Below are 18,533 nucleotides of genomic sequence, written 5' to 3'. Positions count from 1 at the left end.
CTTCACTCCCTTTCCTTATTTGTGTTGGCAAAATTCTACTCTTATTTCAAGATAACTTGATTTTTAATTCCATTCTGCAGTCTTGCCTAAGTCCCTGAGGCAGACATAGGTGTTTCTTTATCTATGCTAGCTTGTCATTTTGCACTTATCTGCATTACAATAATCATCATTTGACATTATATTTGACATTTTACCTGTCAGGTAAGTTCCTTGAGGGCAAGGACCATTTCCTATTTATCTCTATATACCCAGTATATATTCTGTGTGTAGTATACCACTTTGCCCATACAATTTGCTCATTTCCACCTCCATTAATACCTCTGTTCTCTGTCCCAGCAGAGGGAGGAATTTATTTTCCCTCCTTCAACATTTGGCTAAAATGAATTTTCTCCATTTAATTTTCCCTGATTACACTTACTTCTCTCTAATCACCCTTTCATTTTATCATGTCCTCAGTGCTTGTAGAAGAGTCTGCCAACAAGCTTATTTGTGCTTTAATGATTTAGATTCTATTATTTCTTCTAGCTTGACCATTCTAAAACACTTCAGGATCATCTGCTGAAATCATCCATAGTAGTGTTTTTTTAAACTAATTTCTGTTAAAACGCCTATTTTTATGCTTGGAGAAGCAGTCAGAGATCAATTCTTGCTCTTCCCAAACCAAATACCATTTCAGTGAGCAACAGGAGCAGAAAGGGGAGAACACCAAGCCACCTCCAGTTTGAACTCTAAGAGAAACACTTCTGAAAGCTATTGGAGCTAAAGCCTGGTGGCAAGACAGAAAGCTGAAATTCCCCAAACTAAGGGAAGCCTTCCCTCTCTTTAGCTCATCTCCTTTCTTCTTTCTCTTAATGCTAAGGAGCCGTACCACCAAGCTCCTTAAAAGGCTTGAGAAGAGCCAGAAGGAAATCAGTCTGCCCAAGGAGCTTCTAGGGTGGACTAACCCATTGTCCTGTAGCAGTTCTGGAGCAGAGGAAAACAGATGGCACCCAAAATACCCAGGAAAGTGCTGTAATACGCCCCGTGCCCTAAAAGTTAACGATAAAACGAAATAAGTAGACACAGAGGGGCTACACTACATTCACTTGTGCTCCTTGAACTGCACACTGCTTTCTAAATACTCCCCTTTCTCACTAGATACTGGGTTGGCCCTAGCTAGACTAAAAGTTCCTGGAGGCCATCAACAATGCATGTTTCTTTTGTAGCCCCCAAATGACCTATCACACTGAGTACACAGTGTTTGCTTAAGAATTGTTGTTGACTGACTGATTACTAAGTATTTAACCATTTTTCTTCCCCTCAGTATTTTCAGGAATGCTTATTTATTCACAAAACCTCTTGGAAGCCCAGAGGAAATACTCATCTGTTGGTATACATTTTCCCTTGGCTATGCGTTAAACAGAGATTTCCTTCGGAAATGTAAACAAAGGATGCCTGATGATGCAGGACAAAGAACTATATATAGAGATCAAGTGGCCAGAGGAGCAAGGTCAGAGCATGCCCTTCCTTAACCAGATTAAAGGAGTCTTGGGTCTGCCTCTCCTTCATTCCCATGTTCGCCAACCCAGATGGAAAATATTTTCCAACTGCCTATCCACTGAATCCTGAAAGCTGGGCAGCAGCTCTAACAGGCTGCGTTACCAAAGAATTCAGCTAACAAATCTGTGGTGATCCTAATCTCTGTTTCTGTAATAAAAGGAAGACTGTAGCTTTGTTTACTTTCTAAGGAGAACAGAGAACAGGGAGAGAGAACCAGGAGAGGGAGGCAGTATTTATGGCTCTTTTATGAAAAGTCAATCTGTGACAAAAACATTTGCAGACAATCAGGAAGGGGAACAGGTTTGGCAGGAAAATAGCCTATTCCAGTTTTCTCAGAAGTGCCTTAGCTGGGATCCGCCACCCCCGCCCGACATGAAATGCCTGGTTTACGCTGTGAATATAGTCATTCCTGATAGACAAATCTGGATCAGATAAAATGAAAAAAATTCAAATCACCCTTCACTGTCTGGCTCTCATGGCAGACAGTATCCCACTATTTATTTCATTTTACAAAGTATTTAGAAGCATTTATGAAGTCTCAAATCCCATCTTTAACTGCATTTCTAATCCTGGGGCTTGTCCTGAAGCCTTCTGGACACACAGGCTCTGTGCTGAATGAGCATAATAAGTACCCTGGATTCACCCTATTATTATGGGGAACTTTAGGGCACATCCCTAACCTTTCAGAAGGGATGATGTCATAGAGCACAGCCATGGTCTTCCATAAACCACCCTGTAGGGCCCCTGTCAGAGACAGAATCCTAAACTGAATAGATGATGGCATTAACTCCCAAAATACACTCTCATCCTTGACATGTAAAGCATTATCTCAAGATTCTTCCCCAATTCTCAGTTAACATTTTTATGCCATTGTCTATATTTCCTGCACATGTGTATCCACATCAGGGTGGACTTGTATAGCATGTAACCACCCAAGGGTAAATACTGTGTCTAGGCCATTTTCTTTATACCTGGTACAGTGCTATGCATAAATAAGTATTAACAAAAGGTGACCTTTTGTGTGCCAGAGCAGACAGTGGCCGATGGATTTAATAAGCATCCCTAAGGGAGCTTCTTAAACTCCTTCTTCACTGCTTGTCATGGGGCTGCTCTTTTTACCCACTTTGCTTACATTTGCCAGCACAAATGTCACCTCCTAAAGGCTCAAGCAGGAATATTTAACCTCAGAAAGGCACTGTGAAAACATAGCCTGTTACCTAAAGGGCCAGAATCAGTACTCCTCTATTAACACAATGATGCATTGTTTTATGAGACTAGCTCCTTGCCACTTGAAAAGAGTAGGACCCTGAATATAAAGGTTTGATTGGTGCAATGGACTGAGAAAGGTTGGAAAAGGGCTATGTTTGCATGAGGCTGGCCCGAGTGATAAGCTTCCCAGGGATGGGATGATAGGATGTTAGGTTCTAAGTAAATAAGCAATGAAAATAAACTGCTTACTTTGCTAATTGACTGCTTTTTGTGGAGAATAAGTAAGGTGATGATTATAATTTCTAACCACGTTTTATTCATTATGAGCTGTTACCCGACCCTCAATCATGCAAATTCTAAACCAAGGGATTCCTTATCTTGTCTCCTGCTCACAATACTTCCTTGTCTCTTCAACAGTGTGGGTTTCTTATACTGTAATCTAACAGCATAATCAGAAGCTTTGATAGAGTGGAACATAAAGGGATTCTGATTAGCTGAAAACCACTCTAAAATGCCTGCTGTTTTTTTCACCCCTCTTGGAAAAGATGAGGCCAAAGAGAAAAAGAGAAGAATAAAGAAAGTAACCGTTCACAGAATCATGACTTGAGAAATCTGGAAGACACACTGAAAGTCATGCATTCAGTTCAATCCGTCATTTTATAGGTAAGGACACTGAAGTCAAGAGGCTAAATGACTTATTCAAGTTTATACTACCAGTTAATGACAGAGTCAAGTTTAGAACCTATTTTTCCAACTTACATTCCAGTGTTCATTCTTTCCATTCCATATGCTTCTTCCTAAATTCCCTAACCCATCCCATACTCTCACACCTGGGTTTAACTGGTATCCTGTGGACCCTACATAGAGCACCACTCTCTTCCACAAATGGAGTAATTAAATTGCTATGGTATGCTTGTCGTATAAATACAATCTACTTTAAGAAGTCCAACACTTTAATAAATCCAAACCATCAGGAATGGTTACTCATATAAGAAGAGTCTCTGGGGGAGAGTATAGCTCAAGTGGTAGAATGCATGCTTACAATGCATGAGGTCCTGGGTTCAATCCCCAGTACTTCCTCCAAGAATAAATAATTAAGTAAACCTAATTACCTCCCCCCACCAAAAAAAAAGAAGATTCTTTGCCTTATAAGAAGATTCTGCACATTCTCTTAAATAGGAATCCCCAGGAGAGGATTAAGAGATGAGATCTTAACAAATTATTTTATTGCTTAAAATAAAATAAACTTGAACCATTACCTTTTCAATCACACAAGCAAGATTAGAACTAGACTACCAGGTTGTAAATAAAATTAAGAAACACTTTTACCTAACCACTACCCATGAGGGGTCCTATAATGTTTCACCTGACTCTGTTTATACTTTAAACCCTACCATTGCCTCTTCAATAAAATCAACATAAAACCAAATGCTATGGCTGAAGTTTCAAGCTCTTGAGAGACAGAAATAATATCTTTCTTTCATTACATCCACTTATGAAGAGGCTGACTCCTCCTGTAAGCTCTATTCTGAGATTTGATGAAGATATCATATTTCGAAAACCTTTTAACTTGTATAACACTTGATAATTCACAGACAACTTTAACATAGATGTCATTTGTGGATGACAAGAATAAGTGGTAAGGTGATGAGTGAGGACTAGGTAAGGTGCATGGGGAAGAAGAGGGGAAAGGCTTGGAAGGGGGAAGCAGTTCTGATATTTTTACAGAAACAATATTGCTTGAACAAACCTCAGCCTACCCTGAGGACCCAGGATTCCCTACTTCCCTTATTCTCCAGTAATCTCTTTAAGGAGCTATGATGTCCAATCTGATGAAGGAAGAAACACTTCATGTTGGGTTCTCATACTACCTGCTACTGGAAAAGGAGAAGGGCTTGCCCCTTGGACTGTTGTCTCACCAACCCACTACCACCATATTTTTTAAAAAACAGTATGAAAATATTTTTTAAACAATAGCATTTCTTATTATTATTTTTAAAACAATAGCTATCTGCCACTTTTCTTGGAACAAGCATCCTAAAGGAATGAGACTTTGTAGAACTATCATTCAGCCTTTCACTCCAAATGGCCAAGCTACACTCTGACAACATTCAAGTTCCCCTCAAAAGGATCGCCTGATCCAGGTCCTTTGAAAGAATGACAAATGTTTCTGTTACATACCTCAACCTGCTGGCAGATCTGTATTAGTTTAGCCATTTGATTTTCTAGTTCGCTGTTGCGTTTGACCAGGTTGGTAAGGTTCATCTCCAGAGTTTGCTGCCATTGCAGAGTGTGAAGCCAGAGGGAAACCGGGAAAAGGGGGAAAAAGAAGAAACGTTTAATGAGTATGAGAACCAATATCACGTGGAGATTAGTCAGTCAGTCAACAAATATTTCAAAGATTCACTGAGTCTGGGCCCAGCACTATTCCGGGTGCTAATTAACAATGCTGTACATTTGCTCCAGACTCTTATTATTGGGGAAAAGATGACATTCATGACTTTGTGGATGTAGGAATTTAATGATATTAAGGCAACTTTATGTTCTGTATATTTTAAAACTTTTTAAAGTAGTTCATAGTCAATATATCATTTTTCCCCAACAGTAATCCTGTGACATAGGGAGAACAGATTTTATTCTCCCTTTCACAGATGAGTAGGCTAAGAAAACTATAATTTATTGAACAATTACTGCTTCCCAGACACTATGCTAGGCAATTTCATATATATGTATCATTTAATAATCATGACAGCCCATGAAGTAGGAGATGTCAGCATTTTACAGATGAGAGAACTGAGCTGCACAGTGAGGGTAAAGTGTTTTGCACAGATATATAATTAGCATGCAGCAAAGCTAGGACTGGAACCCAGGTCTCTAGTCGTCAGCTGCAGCTTTGCCCTAGTAGTCCACGATTTTTTTTTCATCTTTGTTGAGAATACTTTATACTTATCAATAGGTTCCTTCAGGAAAAAAAAAAAGATGGCATTTTAAGTGTGTACTTCATCAAAATCCAGCATTATATCTACAGCTTCCCTTTTTCAAATTAAGGAGTAGCCTGTGGAAATGCCAGACTTAAACGCAAAGCCTGGCTGTATCAAGACAGGACATCCATTGCTTACCATTGTTTTCTGGTACACAGATCCTTTTAGTAAACATTAGAACATTAGAAGCGCTTTGCAAATCTGTTTATTATAACATAGTGACAACAGTACTAAAACCTCAACATATTTTCAGTTGAGCAAGCTACTCTCTTCCAGTCCTCATATGAGAAAAAATAGAATGTTATTTACTTTAGATTGATAGTGGGCTTTTTTTATTCCTCCCCATTCGCAAGTCTTCAGCTCTGGTGGCTGCTTCTTTTCCAGGACCTGCTCCAATACCCACTCCTTTCTCACTCATCATTCCCTATGTCCCCACAAAGTCTGTTCTAAATGTAATACCCCAACTTCCTGGCCCTTATTCTGCTAGAATTCCTTCCCTTGATCGTGTTCATTGCTGTCTCCATGGTTCCTATGGTTTGTAGTTGTTCAAAGTTCATGTTTTTGGTGGGGGGAGGGGGAAAGGGGTAATGGGGGAGGGGAAACGACTCGCATACTTGGCCCCTTCTCTGCTTAGTAGCTGCGGCCCCTTAGTATCCTTGGCACTGTCCCATGCATCTATCCCAGAGATGTATTCCCATGGATATATGTATTTCCAGGACAAGCAGTCTGATCTCACTTGTTCTCAATCCAGATTATGAGAATCAGCTTAATCTCTACTTCCCTTCTTGCCAGATCTCTCTTGGTTTCTTTGGCTTTATTCCCATGGGAGTGATTTTTTACCATTTATTCAATTTTTTTTGGCTTGGGCACTCTGTCTTCCCTAGCTTTCTTTAACTTCATGACTATCTCAATCTGTGGCCTTCTCCTTAACAAGGACAAAGGGAGAGAAAAAGGAAAAACGAAGGGCCACAACTGTTGATTTGGATATGAGTTCTAAGCTAAATAGATGTCAGAGTAAAAAAAAAAAAAAAGAAATGGCAGTTCAGAGATTTAATACAAAAGGCATTTCTCTTGTATTTAATACAGAAAGTATTGAGCACCTACTCTATTCAAGGTGTTTGACTTCAGAGATAAAAAGGATGGGATGGGTCTTGAAGATGGGTTTTGACGAATAAGTAGGATTTTAACAGAGATGGAGGCAGGCATGGTGTTCCAGGCACAAGGAATAGCATGAGCAAAAGTAAAAGGGAATAAAGTACAGGACAGGTTCAGGAAACAGAAGTTGAGTTTGGCTAGAACAGAGGGTACAAGAGAGGAGTGGGGCACAAGGCTGGAAATGGAGATCGAGGCTCCTTTGTGAAGGTCTTGAATGCCTAGGTGAGGAGAGTTTGTCCATACTTTTTAAAGCAGTGGGGACGTACCAAAGGATTTTGAGCAAGATAATGACATAAGCAGGTCTGCGTTTATGAGATCAACCTACCAGCAATAAGTGGGGCTGACTGAAACAGGAGAGCCTGGGGGCACGGGCACTGGTTAGGAGGAGGCTGCAATACGCAGAACAGTTGGTAATGCAGATCTAGGCCAAGCTAAGAGGATAATCGAGAGAAACGTGTTTCAAGAAAGGATTTGTCACTGTCAAATATGCAGAAAGTGCAAGAAAGACGAGGCCTGATAAAAGGCAGCTAGATTTGGTTATTAGAGGTCACTGGTGACCTTTGAAAAAGGAATTTCAGTAGAGTTTTGGAAGCAAATGCCAAACTGTACAGGGTTAGTGAGTATGTCAATAGTGACAATGTGGAGACTACAAGTCTGGACTCCTCTTCAAAAATTTGGCCATAAGGTGAATATGATGGAGCTGTAGTTTGATGAAAAGGTCCGGCTCAAATTAAAGAGTGGGCATGGGTAATGGACCCAATCAGTTTGTGATTTCCTCCAGCAGAGTGGTCCAGATTCCTAGATCAATGGAGATTTTATGCATCACAAATGACTCTATTGACATATTAGGCAAATATGATGTAGATTATAAATACTCAGAGCAGATACAATATTAGAAATTTGTGTTTCAAACTGTAATGCATTTCCTTTCAAACATGAGATTCCATGGGGAGAATGTTTTCTAACAAGTGCATGCAACCTGTTGCAACACTTGTCATGAAACTGATATCTTATAAATAATTCATAGTGCAGAGCAGGACTAAGATCCCTGCTGTGTGTTCCTCATTTATGGCCCAAAACTGAGACTCACAGCTTCTGTAAAGCCACTGAAAACAAAAATTAGGGCTGAACACATAATTTGGGGTCTGGTTAGACTACGGACCTTGGGTTACCATCAGAAAATTATGGCAAATGGTTACTTTGCTCTGGCCCCCTAGCAATTTGCAGAATGCCAGCACATTTTAACAACACAGAGCTAGAACTGACAAGATGACTCTAATTTCAACCTTACTTCATTAATATGAAAATGCTTTGAAAAATAAATCTTTGGCTAATGAAAACACCATCTGTTGATGGCTTTTTGCCACTGTTTTCTTACATTACGAGACATAATTTGAGGGAAACACCGAACATTTACTTACTCACTTCCTATTCATTTACCAGGAATTAAAGCCTCCTCTCAAACTGGAATTGATTCTCAATGATGAACATATGCAAAGGGGAGCAGAGAATTGAAGCAATTATGCAGTTTATTTCCTCACCCTTCCTTATTGTGCCTGGTGCTGACAAATTATTTAGAACTAGAAATTCTGGGCAACTCTAGGTTTGAATGATTTCATTGATTTGGTCGAGTAATTATTGTGTCTATATTCTGGCTGAGTAAACAAAAAGGATGTGTGTGTGTGTGTGTAAAATTCCCTTATGTAAAATTAAACATGTCTCTTTGTTGTTGTGTTGTGGTTGTTTGGTTGCAAAGAATTGGTTTGTTTTCTTCTTTTCTCATGCAGTCCAGGTAACGATGGGGCCAGGGTCCCTCTAGCCAAGACGAGTTAGAACAGCTTTCTCAGAACACTTGAACCGTGACAACGAGGGAGCCAAAATGGCAGGGAAGATGGGAATGGAGCTCTCTGCCGGGAGGAAACAGGGCGGGAGGTTGGCAGGGAGAGCAGGATGAAGCTCCCATTTCCTGCTGCAGAAGGTTACCTCTGGGCCCTTCTGTTGTTCCCCTGCGTGAGGGTTGGAGAAGCCACGTGAGCTATGAAACTGAATCCCTTTTCACCTGCAGATGACTACATCGTTAGAGCACTCACAAAATTATACATGGGTCCAAACAGCACAAAGTGAGGGGAAGATGTGGCTGATTTGCATAATTGAGATTTTAAAGGGCCCCAGTTAGCTAAATTGGCAGCCTGCACTGATTCCATTTTTACCCGAGTTCCACTTCATTTGTGTCATATAGACTTAGCCTGTTTGTGTTCTATTATACCCTGCCCAAAGAGGAAAATGTTTCGCTATTTCTGAGAAAGCCAGGCACAGGCTATTCTTCTTCCAGACAGCATCCCATAAAAAGAAATGGCTTCACTAACCCTCTCAAATAATTGCTGGTTTTTTTTTTTCACTTCTTTAGAAACAGGTTATTTCAGATAATTTTCTGATTGGCTCCCTCAAGAAACCTAGCTCTACATCGAAACACTGGCTCTTCATTAAAGCCAGAGCATCCCCTATGGCACACACTGGACTGTGATGTTCATTTGTCATGTTCCAGGAAGGGGCGTGTGTTCACACATATGTGAGCACACTTACACACACCTACCTGACATAGCAAGTCATGAAGCCTAAAAAGGGGCAGAGCCTTTCTGTCTGTTCTATTGGAACATGTATTACTGCCACTGAATGCATATATTCCCTCTTGCTTTCTACAAGGTACAAGGGGGACATTATTAAAACCTAGACAAGATCCCAACTGTTTTAACATAGGAGTTGAACCTTGGAGGTTGTGGAGAGAAGTGAAGGGAAGAAAGGTCAACCCACCCCAAACCTGAGCCTTCCCAATTGACAGAAGGCAACTTCATCTTTAAAACTACTCTGAGCCAGTGACCCCATTACTGTTCTTTGACATGTTCTTTTTTGACATCCTATCTATTCACTGATGTTCCCAGCTCTTCCAAAAGCCAGTAGCCAAAGTCTTAGCACACTTTTAGGGTCACATTCTGCCTTCTTTTTTTAACTGCTTGTCTTAAAATACTTACTTTGCTTTTGCTTCAGTCTGTCACTTTATGTATCAATTACATATGGCCTTTCAACAGCAGAACACACCATCTGGTCCACAAACTGAAGCCCACACCCTTATGCCTGAGTTTATTCCTTCCCCAAACATTTATTTGCTGTTGTATAGACATGGGCTATGTCCTCAAATGAGATGCAGGTGACATACTGGATGTACGAGGTCTATTATACCTGAGGTTTGTTAGACAATAACCAGACTGTACTTAAAGTCAGGTGAAACACATTACCATTCCTCTCCTTTTAAGAAGGTTCTGGAATCATCCAGCAAAGACCCACCCTCTCCCAGTCCCTTTAACAGAAATGCTACACGAACTATCCCATATTCTATTTTTCCCCTCTCTTCAGGTGCAGAGCATGGTTAAATTTTTAGCATGGATGTGTAAATTATTATATGGAACTTCTGAAAGAAAACTTGTACTAAAAACCTAAATCCAGTGTTTATTTTGACAGTACTCAGAATATTGAGCTGAAGTCAGCTCTACTTTCCTGAAGGTCTCAAAATTGTATTCTACTTGCACGATTCCTCTTCGGTTCCTGCCTGTCATACACACCCTCCGCTTTCTCTGGCACTTGCTCGTCCTCTCTGTCTACCTTCTAGACCGAGTACCACAAGGCTCATTTCTTGGCCTTCATTCAGCTCACTAATGCATGGCTCTACCTCTAAGCTAAAGACACTCCAACCTATGTCTCTGACCCTGATCTTGCGGCCACCACAAAGGTCTGAATTTCCAATCCTTCTAGAACACTTGCCCTTTTAGTTCTGAGAGTGCCCCATGCTCACTCTCCTCTAGATATTTGAACAAACTATTTTCTCTTGACTAGAACACTGTCTGCCCCTTACTCCATCCCTGTCCCCACTGAGGGGTCCAAAAAGCCACCAAAAGTCTCTTTTGATGTCCCTCCTGTGCTCTCTCACAACCCCCTGTATCTCTGCTGTCACAGCACTCACCACACTGCTGGCCTCCCCAGCACTAAGCTGACAGCTCAACCAGGGCTGGGACTGCACTCTCTTTATCACTGTAACCCCAACACCTCTGCTGGTGACTAGCACCTAATAGGTGTTCAGTAAATGTTTGATGTGTGAATGAATGTTAAATGACCCACAATCAGATAGATTCAAATCTGAAGTCAAGTCATCCCACCAAAACTGCTAGCCCCTTCCTAATTTCCCTATTTCTATGCTTGATACCACCATCCTTCAAGACATCTCCTACTCAAAAATCATTTAAGCCTTTCTCTCCATCATCTATAACCACTATAGTCATTCACAAAGTCCTGTCAAATTCTTTGTTCAGTCTCTCTCCGGTTTGCCCTCTCCTCCAACAAATCCATTTACGATTCCCTGCTTTTCAGCTTGATGACTTCTCACTAACCATTCCTCTGTGTTGCAGAGCTCCCTGTGCCAACCTCTGTCTTGGCACTTACCACACTGAATTTGAAGTTTCATGTCCTTATCTATCTCCCTCACTGAGCTCAAAGCTCCTCAGGGCAGGGATGGTGCCTTATTTCCCATTTCCCCAGCTCCTACCACAATGACTTGAACAATTTAAGTGTTCAATAAAGAAAAATTAGTGCTCATGAATTGTTTGTTAAATGAATGAATGACCCCCTGGCCTAAATCCCTGGTGCTACAGTTTAAGGTACTGTCTGGACCATCTTCAGGGAAGATAAAAAACAAGACATTACCTCATTATAGCAATGCTTCATGAATTTGAATGTCATTATCACATTTTCCCCTTTAGACCTCACTTCTTTGGGTTCAATACTTCTTGTTTCTTTAATCTTTCCTCAGCTATATCATATTTCTGTAATTTTTGTCCAATAATAACAGACAAGATTTTCATCCACCCAAGAACAATCTCTGAGTCAACGTTTGGTAAGCTGTTCTCAGACTAATGATGGTTAGCTCCTTTCAGATGCTGAAGTGGCTTGGGACAAAAAAGAGAAAAACAGAAAGATATGAGCACAGATATTTGGAGTATCCACTTGCTAAACTTGCTCTCAAACCTAAGAAACAATACAAATCATCTCCAACACAGGGCCCTGTTAATACCATGTGAGAATGGAGCCAGGAAATCAGTTGGAGGGGAAAAAGGGAGTTCAAATGAGTTAGCCCATAGTTCAAGTAGAAATGGAATAAAACACATTTTTACCACCCCCTACACATACAAAACATGTACAGATTTATATATAGTATAAGTAATGGGAAGCATGCCTCATTAAGAGACCACAGAAACCAGATTTACAAGCAAGAATGATTTTACGATTGGAAGCTGAAGGCAGATTTACCTAGAAAACCTCATGATAGATATTACTCCCATCCTTCTACACACATGTCCACCACCATACCCGAGACAGTGCCAATCTAGACACAAGTGCTTTGCTCTTATTATATTTAGCTACTGTGATTCAGTACTTAAGTGAGTGAAAATAAGAAAAAACTTTTTCTGTTCCCTGGTGTACGGTAACCCACACTGGCCTCCACTGAAGATCTGCCTCATCATGAGGCTCATCTATTCAGGAGATCCCTAGTCTCAGGATAGGTTCCACTGAAGCCCTTAAACCTCCCTAGGGTGGCCACAGAAAGCTTGCTTTCCACTCATGGCTCCCCTGTCCCCAAGTTATCCACACATAAGCCCACAGAAGATTAACACAGACACCCTCTCCCCTCACACACAGTGACACACATTTATAGATACACAGATTACACTCTCAGTCACTCACTCTTGCAAAAATACACACACTCGTATATAGTGACACATATATATGCATGCAAATATAGCCCGCTGTCAACCCACAGAGACCCCATGAAGATATTTCTCCTTCTTTCTCTTATATTCATACTGGTTCAGAAACAGGCAAATGTCCATTGGTAGATATTGAGAGGGTATCTGTTTTGGCAGACAGAAGTGGGTGTCAAGTGGGTGAGTAGACAAACAACAGGGAGAAGGTGGTGGCTGAGTGAGAACGGGTGGGTAGATGACAGAGTGACTGAGTAGGAAGAAGGACAAGTAACCAAGCATGATAAGATTCTAGAATATCATATTTTCCAACCTTTTAACTCTCGCTGTGGTTTTCCTTTGAACATTTTCCAAGTCTCATATCTCCCTTCTCTTTGTCTGGCAATCTTTAGCTCTCTGTTTCAGTCTCTCTTCCTCTGTGTGTGTGTATGTGTGAGTGTGCGTGTATTTTACTTTCTCATAACAAAAAGCTTACTCTAGTGCCAGGTAATATTTTAAAACAACAAGATCCCTGATAGGTAAATGTAACTGCATGTAAGAATTATTTGTAGTAATGAATTTGTGGAAATGTAATGAGAAAAAGAAAATGTACTTGTTTATTCTTTTCAGGAAATTCCTCTATTCCCCTTGGTTTTCATCAGCTATATTTTTGGCAGGCTGTGGGCATGGAAATGTGAAGACATCACTCTCAAAGAGAATTATAGTAATCACATCTGATTTATACACATGTCACCATAGGGTTAGGCAGTTGGAAAATCCAGTAATCAAAATGGGTAGGCACCTAAAATTAAGGATATGCCATACTTTTGATAACTCTGGTTTTCAACATTAGCAGTAGCTAATGATTTTTTCCCAGACTTCTAAAGTATTCATAATGGCAAGACAGGTTTATATCTTGTAAGTTGAGAACCAAAACAAGCTATAGATGCTAATATACATCCTGCAAATCTATTATAAAAATTTAATTCATTTGGATTTCTCAAGCATATACTAGGTACGCTAGACTCTAAGGAAGATATTGAAGAAATGAAAGATACCGTGCCTGGCCTCAAAGAATTTATGGTATAGTTGGGGTGTGTTGGATTGGCCTTGTGGGATTTCAGTTGAGTACTAAAGAATAGATAGGAGTCCCAAGCAGGCCAAGAGAAGAGTATGAGTAAAAGTTAAGAGTCAGAAAAGAGAGTGGTATGTTTAGCAGACAGGAGGCCGTCCAGGACAGATGAAGGCAACATGTTTGAGAGTGGCAAGAGGAAAAGACAGATGGACAAGCATGAGAACCAAGTTGTACAAGACTTAGAATATCAAGTTGAGATCTGTCACCAATAGAGTCCCCTAAATTTGACCCCTTTTATAAAGCCAACATTTATTAATACAGTAATATCAATCTTTTCTAAGGGGAAGAACTCATGCAACAATGAAAATTCCAAAATGTGAAGCACTTTTATAAAAATGCAACACATATCATAAACACATTGGGAGTAATAAGTGAAAAGAGAGGTAATAGAGAAAATAATTACTCTGATACGCCTCGCAACTATAATAACTGTCATGAACACAATTATTCTTTCAAATTGAAAAATTAATTGAACCACTAGTAGCTTTCTGAAGGATGTTGAGGTAGACTGGACAATTAACTACGGATAATAAACTATATACTAAGTATCCCAAACCCTCTAATCCATTTTGACTACATGTTAAGAAGACAGGCTGGCTTCTGGTTATTCTGACCTTTCATCTACAATGTAATGATCTGTTTATTCTTTATAAAACAAACAAATATTAGAGACCACTAATCCTAATCAGGGAGGTTAGTACAAAAAGGGTACTTATAAATGCCAACAATGAATCTCCAGAACAAAAAAGTACAAATAAACACTGCATCAGTCACTGGCCAGAAAGTCAGACCCCTTCCCCTTCTCCTGTAGGACTCCCGTATACTCAAGGCCATCTCCCCCATAGCTTCTGACAGCTGGCTTTCTCCTTTCTCCTTGGGGAAGAATCAGGCAGATTAATAGGATAATCCTAAATGCTTTTCTAAATTAAAATTAACTCAAAGAAGTGAGTATATGTGACACTAAATGTCAGACTTCCTCTATGCTTAATGTGGAGAACTAATATCCTTTTACACTTGGCATCAAACGAAAGTGACCTCCACCCCCCACCCACCCCCCACATAAAAGCAGCACCTCCCTCTCCCTCCCCAAAGTCCAAGATGTTCCAGACAACATAACAAACCACGCGGTTGGGAATGATTCATATGTTTCCACTCTCTGTCCAAAAATGAGCAAAAAAGTTTCCACTTAATTTATAATTTGAATTTTCTGCACATTTCCTAAAAACTTAAAGGGGAACGATTCGAAATTTGGCCTTTTCTTTCTCCAAAAATTACTGATTAGTTACAGAGTAAAGCGTCTTTTTTGGTAAAATACTTTTGTGCTCCATCCATCCCTGGAGACAAGGAGTATAGCTGCATGATGCCAAATATCTAATCAATCATCCAATGCTTTCATGTTTTCGGATGTTTTCAAAAAGGTGGTGTTCTGTAGATACAGGTTTATTCTATCCAGTCTTTTGTTATCTCAACAGTACATATGGATACAGATTTTTCTGTTTGGAATATTTCTCAAGGCCAATGCCTTATTATAGTTCCAACACCTGCAAATATTTGGCAGAGATTGTTCTATCCTCTCCATATCCCCCACTCTTCCTGCCCCCCTGCCCCCATCTCTTGCCATTAAAAAGCTGTAAGTTTATACAATATGTCTTTTCCTTGATGCTGTTAATCGTTTATCTGTGACCTATGCAATGTGCAGTTGCTGGAGCATAAATTTAACTTTCAAATCACATTTCATGGGGGACGACTTAGGTCCAAAACAAATTGGCAGCAGGCTACAGTAGAAAGCGTACTTTACTTAACACTAGAAGCTGAGTTCCAGTTCCCATTCTGACTTTGACCAAACACTTAACCTATCAAAGCCTCCATTTATACCACTTTAAAGTATAGGACTTCAACTAGACCAAGTCCAAGGCCTGCCATCTCATGATTCTAAGAATTGAAGGCAATGAGATTATTCTTCTCTGCACTCTTGATATGAATGAGAATATCTCCCTGAGTGAAATCAACAGAGAAACACTGAACTTTGTATAAATTTATGAATATTAAATATAGATAATAATCAAAAAAGGCACAAACCAATGTCAGTATGATGCTCAATATTGCTTTCAATAAATTACAGACAGGAAAATGTATACTATTCTGAGTATTACTACCCTCATCAACATCATAATTTTTACATAAGTTATAATGATTTTTCCATAGCACAGCAAAAGGAAAATCTCCACTCCCTTATTGCCCTCCTTTCACCCTGTCTGGGTCTTCCTTCCAGCTTGGCTTATATATCCAGGCCCTATATTGGGGTGGCAATCTTATTTTTCAAATATTTTATTTCTCTGGAATTTCTGTGAAGTAGCTCCCTTCTTAAGAGAAATTAAACCTCATAGCAGGCAGGCAATGGGAATAAAACAATTTGCTAGGTCTGACATTTGTTAATATCAACATGAGGTAGTAGTGCTTTAAAAAATAAGCACTTAGACTAGCACATAAATATTATATGGCACAACTTCAGAAAACTCTGTCCTCTGAAGAGGAACTTCCAAGATAGGAACTGCAAACAAGCACTTCAGTCTGTAACCCACAAAAACGAACGCTGGCACAAAATCTGATGCTGGATTAAATATTTATTGCCTTCAGTTTAAATTTTTAGTTCAGGCATTTGATTATCCCTCCTGACTTCATGGTACACTGAAGTCGCTTTTTTGTCTGTCTCTTTTGTTTTGCTCTTTAAGGCAGGCTTAGACTTAGCCCCATGTTAAGAGCTTGGTGGCAATTTGTACTGGCCGGTGCCAAAACTTTGTTTCTTTAGCGTACTGAGTGTGTGAACACATGCACTGCGGTCCTCCACAAAAAACCCTGGCCTACGCAGATACACTCAGATACCTCCACCCACACCTACATGGACAAACCCAACCTTCCCATTGCTATCCACATACATATGCAAATCAGCACATATGCTAATTGCAGTACACCTACACAGGTACTCTTACTTAAAAGAAGAGGTGGAAAGATCATGGCAAAGATATGTAGTGTGCAATATGTCACTGTCAGAGGAGAGAGGGTGCTGTTTCCCTGGACGGACTACTGGTGTGGCAGGCTATGGGTTAACTCCCCCAGAACTGGCTGTAGGTGATTGAATGCAGGCAGGTTTGTGCAACAGATGAAACAGGTTCCGGGGAGAGCTTGCAGGTGAGGAAGCTGTTCCTCACAAGAGCAACTTAGAGTTAACTCACTTGTCATACAGGAAAAGTGACCCATGTTTTAGAGAACTTGATAACTGTGAATAAAGAGACAAAGTTGTGTAAGGAGTATGTCCCAGATCCCTTACCTTGAGTTTCTCAAACCGATCATTCAGGGATGCGACCTGGTGGTCTCGGTGACGCCCCACCAGTTTGCATAAGGCACAAATCAATTGGTCATCAGATACACAATACATGTTCACTTTCTCATTCTCATGGTCCAGGCAGGTGATCCCTCGAAGATGTGTGTCTGGCACTGGTTCCACCAGGCGGTGGCTGGTGAAAGGTTTCTTGTTGGGGTGTGTGGCCCGCAGGCAACGGTCACAGTAGGAGACCTCGCAGGTGATGCACGTTTTCACTGCATCCCTTGGCGGGTCTTGCTCACAGAATTGGCAAGCAATTCGCTCGCTAGACATGGCGCTGCTGGGCCTGTAAGTCCTCTCCCGGCGGCTCTCACTTGGGGAATTGGGTCCACTGACAGAAGCCTTCTGGAAGCGGTCGATAATATTCTGCAGAGTCACATTCCTCTTGAGGCCGTCCAGGCCCCGGTGGTTCAGTGAGATAACATACCTGCACGTCGGACACTGGAAAGCGGTAATGGGTTCAATGGATTCACCAGAGCTGCAGCTCGAGACCAAGATGCGATGGGCACAACTGAAGCAGAGGCTGTGAGCACAAGGGAGCAGAAGGGGATCTTCAAACAACTCTAGGCAGATTGGACAGGTCAATTCAGACTCCAGTGTTTCCATCTTTAGTGAAAATAATCCTGCTGAGACATTAAGAACCGCAGAGGCTGGGCTTTCACCTGCAAGGAACACAAAGCAAGAGTCATTAAGCATTTCCAAAGGAAACGTGGATGTAGCGTAATTACACACTAACCAATGAGGCTTTACATGCTGGATTCCCCAGGGATGCTGGAGCACAGGAAGGAGATTTGGGAATTAATCAGAAAGCCATTCTCTCCCTTCAAACCTGGTTTTGGCAAATGCCTGAGTTTATTTTCCTGCACTAATAAATAGAACCCAGTGGCCACCTCTGAATCCCGGTTTACTGATTGATATGCCAATTCCAGCTCACCACATTGGCATGGCTCACTCTCTCACATACCCTCTCCACTGACATCTCTTGTCCTGGACTATGATGAGCCTGAGGCCCTGCCAAATTCTCAGTTTCCATTCTCCAATATTGTTCTCTATTTTGCTTCCAGGTAAAATATAGAGGCTGCGCCTATTTCACATCTAGTGGATGGGAAAACAAGGTCATATTTCAAACTAACTCTCTAGTTCTTGAAATGATCCCATTCTAAGAGCCTGTGCAAAAAAGAAGAGAGAACTTTAGAAAAATGTAGCTCTTGGTGCAGGATAAAAAGTTCTTCAGATGTGTGAACTTGAATTACTTCTTAACACCACACATGGAAATTTCTGTTCATACCATTTCTAGTAAACTGAGTTATTAGAGACAAATGGGAAAATATTAAAATATAAAAATT

At 40.6% G+C, this 18,533-nt stretch overlaps 1 protein-coding gene and 1 non-coding gene across 5 annotated transcripts in view; one reads left to right on the top strand and one right to left on the bottom strand.

Moving 5' to 3' along the window:
* Window positions 1–18,533, bottom strand: part of MID2 (midline 2) — an 81,239-nt gene that overhangs the window by 50,962 nt on the left and 11,744 nt on the right. For 2 of the 4 annotated variants that reach the window (XM_031445898.2, XM_031445897.2), the window contains exons 2-3: window positions 17,134–17,849; window positions 4,930–5,025 (exon numbers count right to left, since the gene is read on the bottom strand). In XM_031445898.2, the coding sequence (XP_031301758.1) occupies window positions 4,930–5,025; window positions 17,134–17,793 (756 nt within the window). In that variant the 5' untranslated portion in view covers window positions 17,794–17,849. Of the gene's footprint in view, window positions 1–4,929; window positions 5,026–17,133; window positions 18,019–18,533 lie in introns of those variants that run through there. The other 2 variants (XM_064482914.1, XM_010987560.3) reach the window with 2 other exon arrangements.
* Window positions 3,755–3,828, top strand: TRNAC-ACA (transfer RNA cysteine (anticodon ACA)). Its single transcript has one exon. It is a non-coding gene; the product is annotated as a tRNA-Cys (tRNA).

Source organism: Camelus dromedarius, chromosome X, assembly GCF_036321535.1.
Source record: "Camelus dromedarius isolate mCamDro1 chromosome X, mCamDro1.pat, whole genome shotgun sequence".
NCBI lineage: Eukaryota > Metazoa > Chordata > Mammalia > Artiodactyla > Camelidae > Camelus > Camelus dromedarius.
Note: the sequence above shows the minus strand (reverse complement) of the source record. Positions and strands in the feature narration are given on the sequence as shown.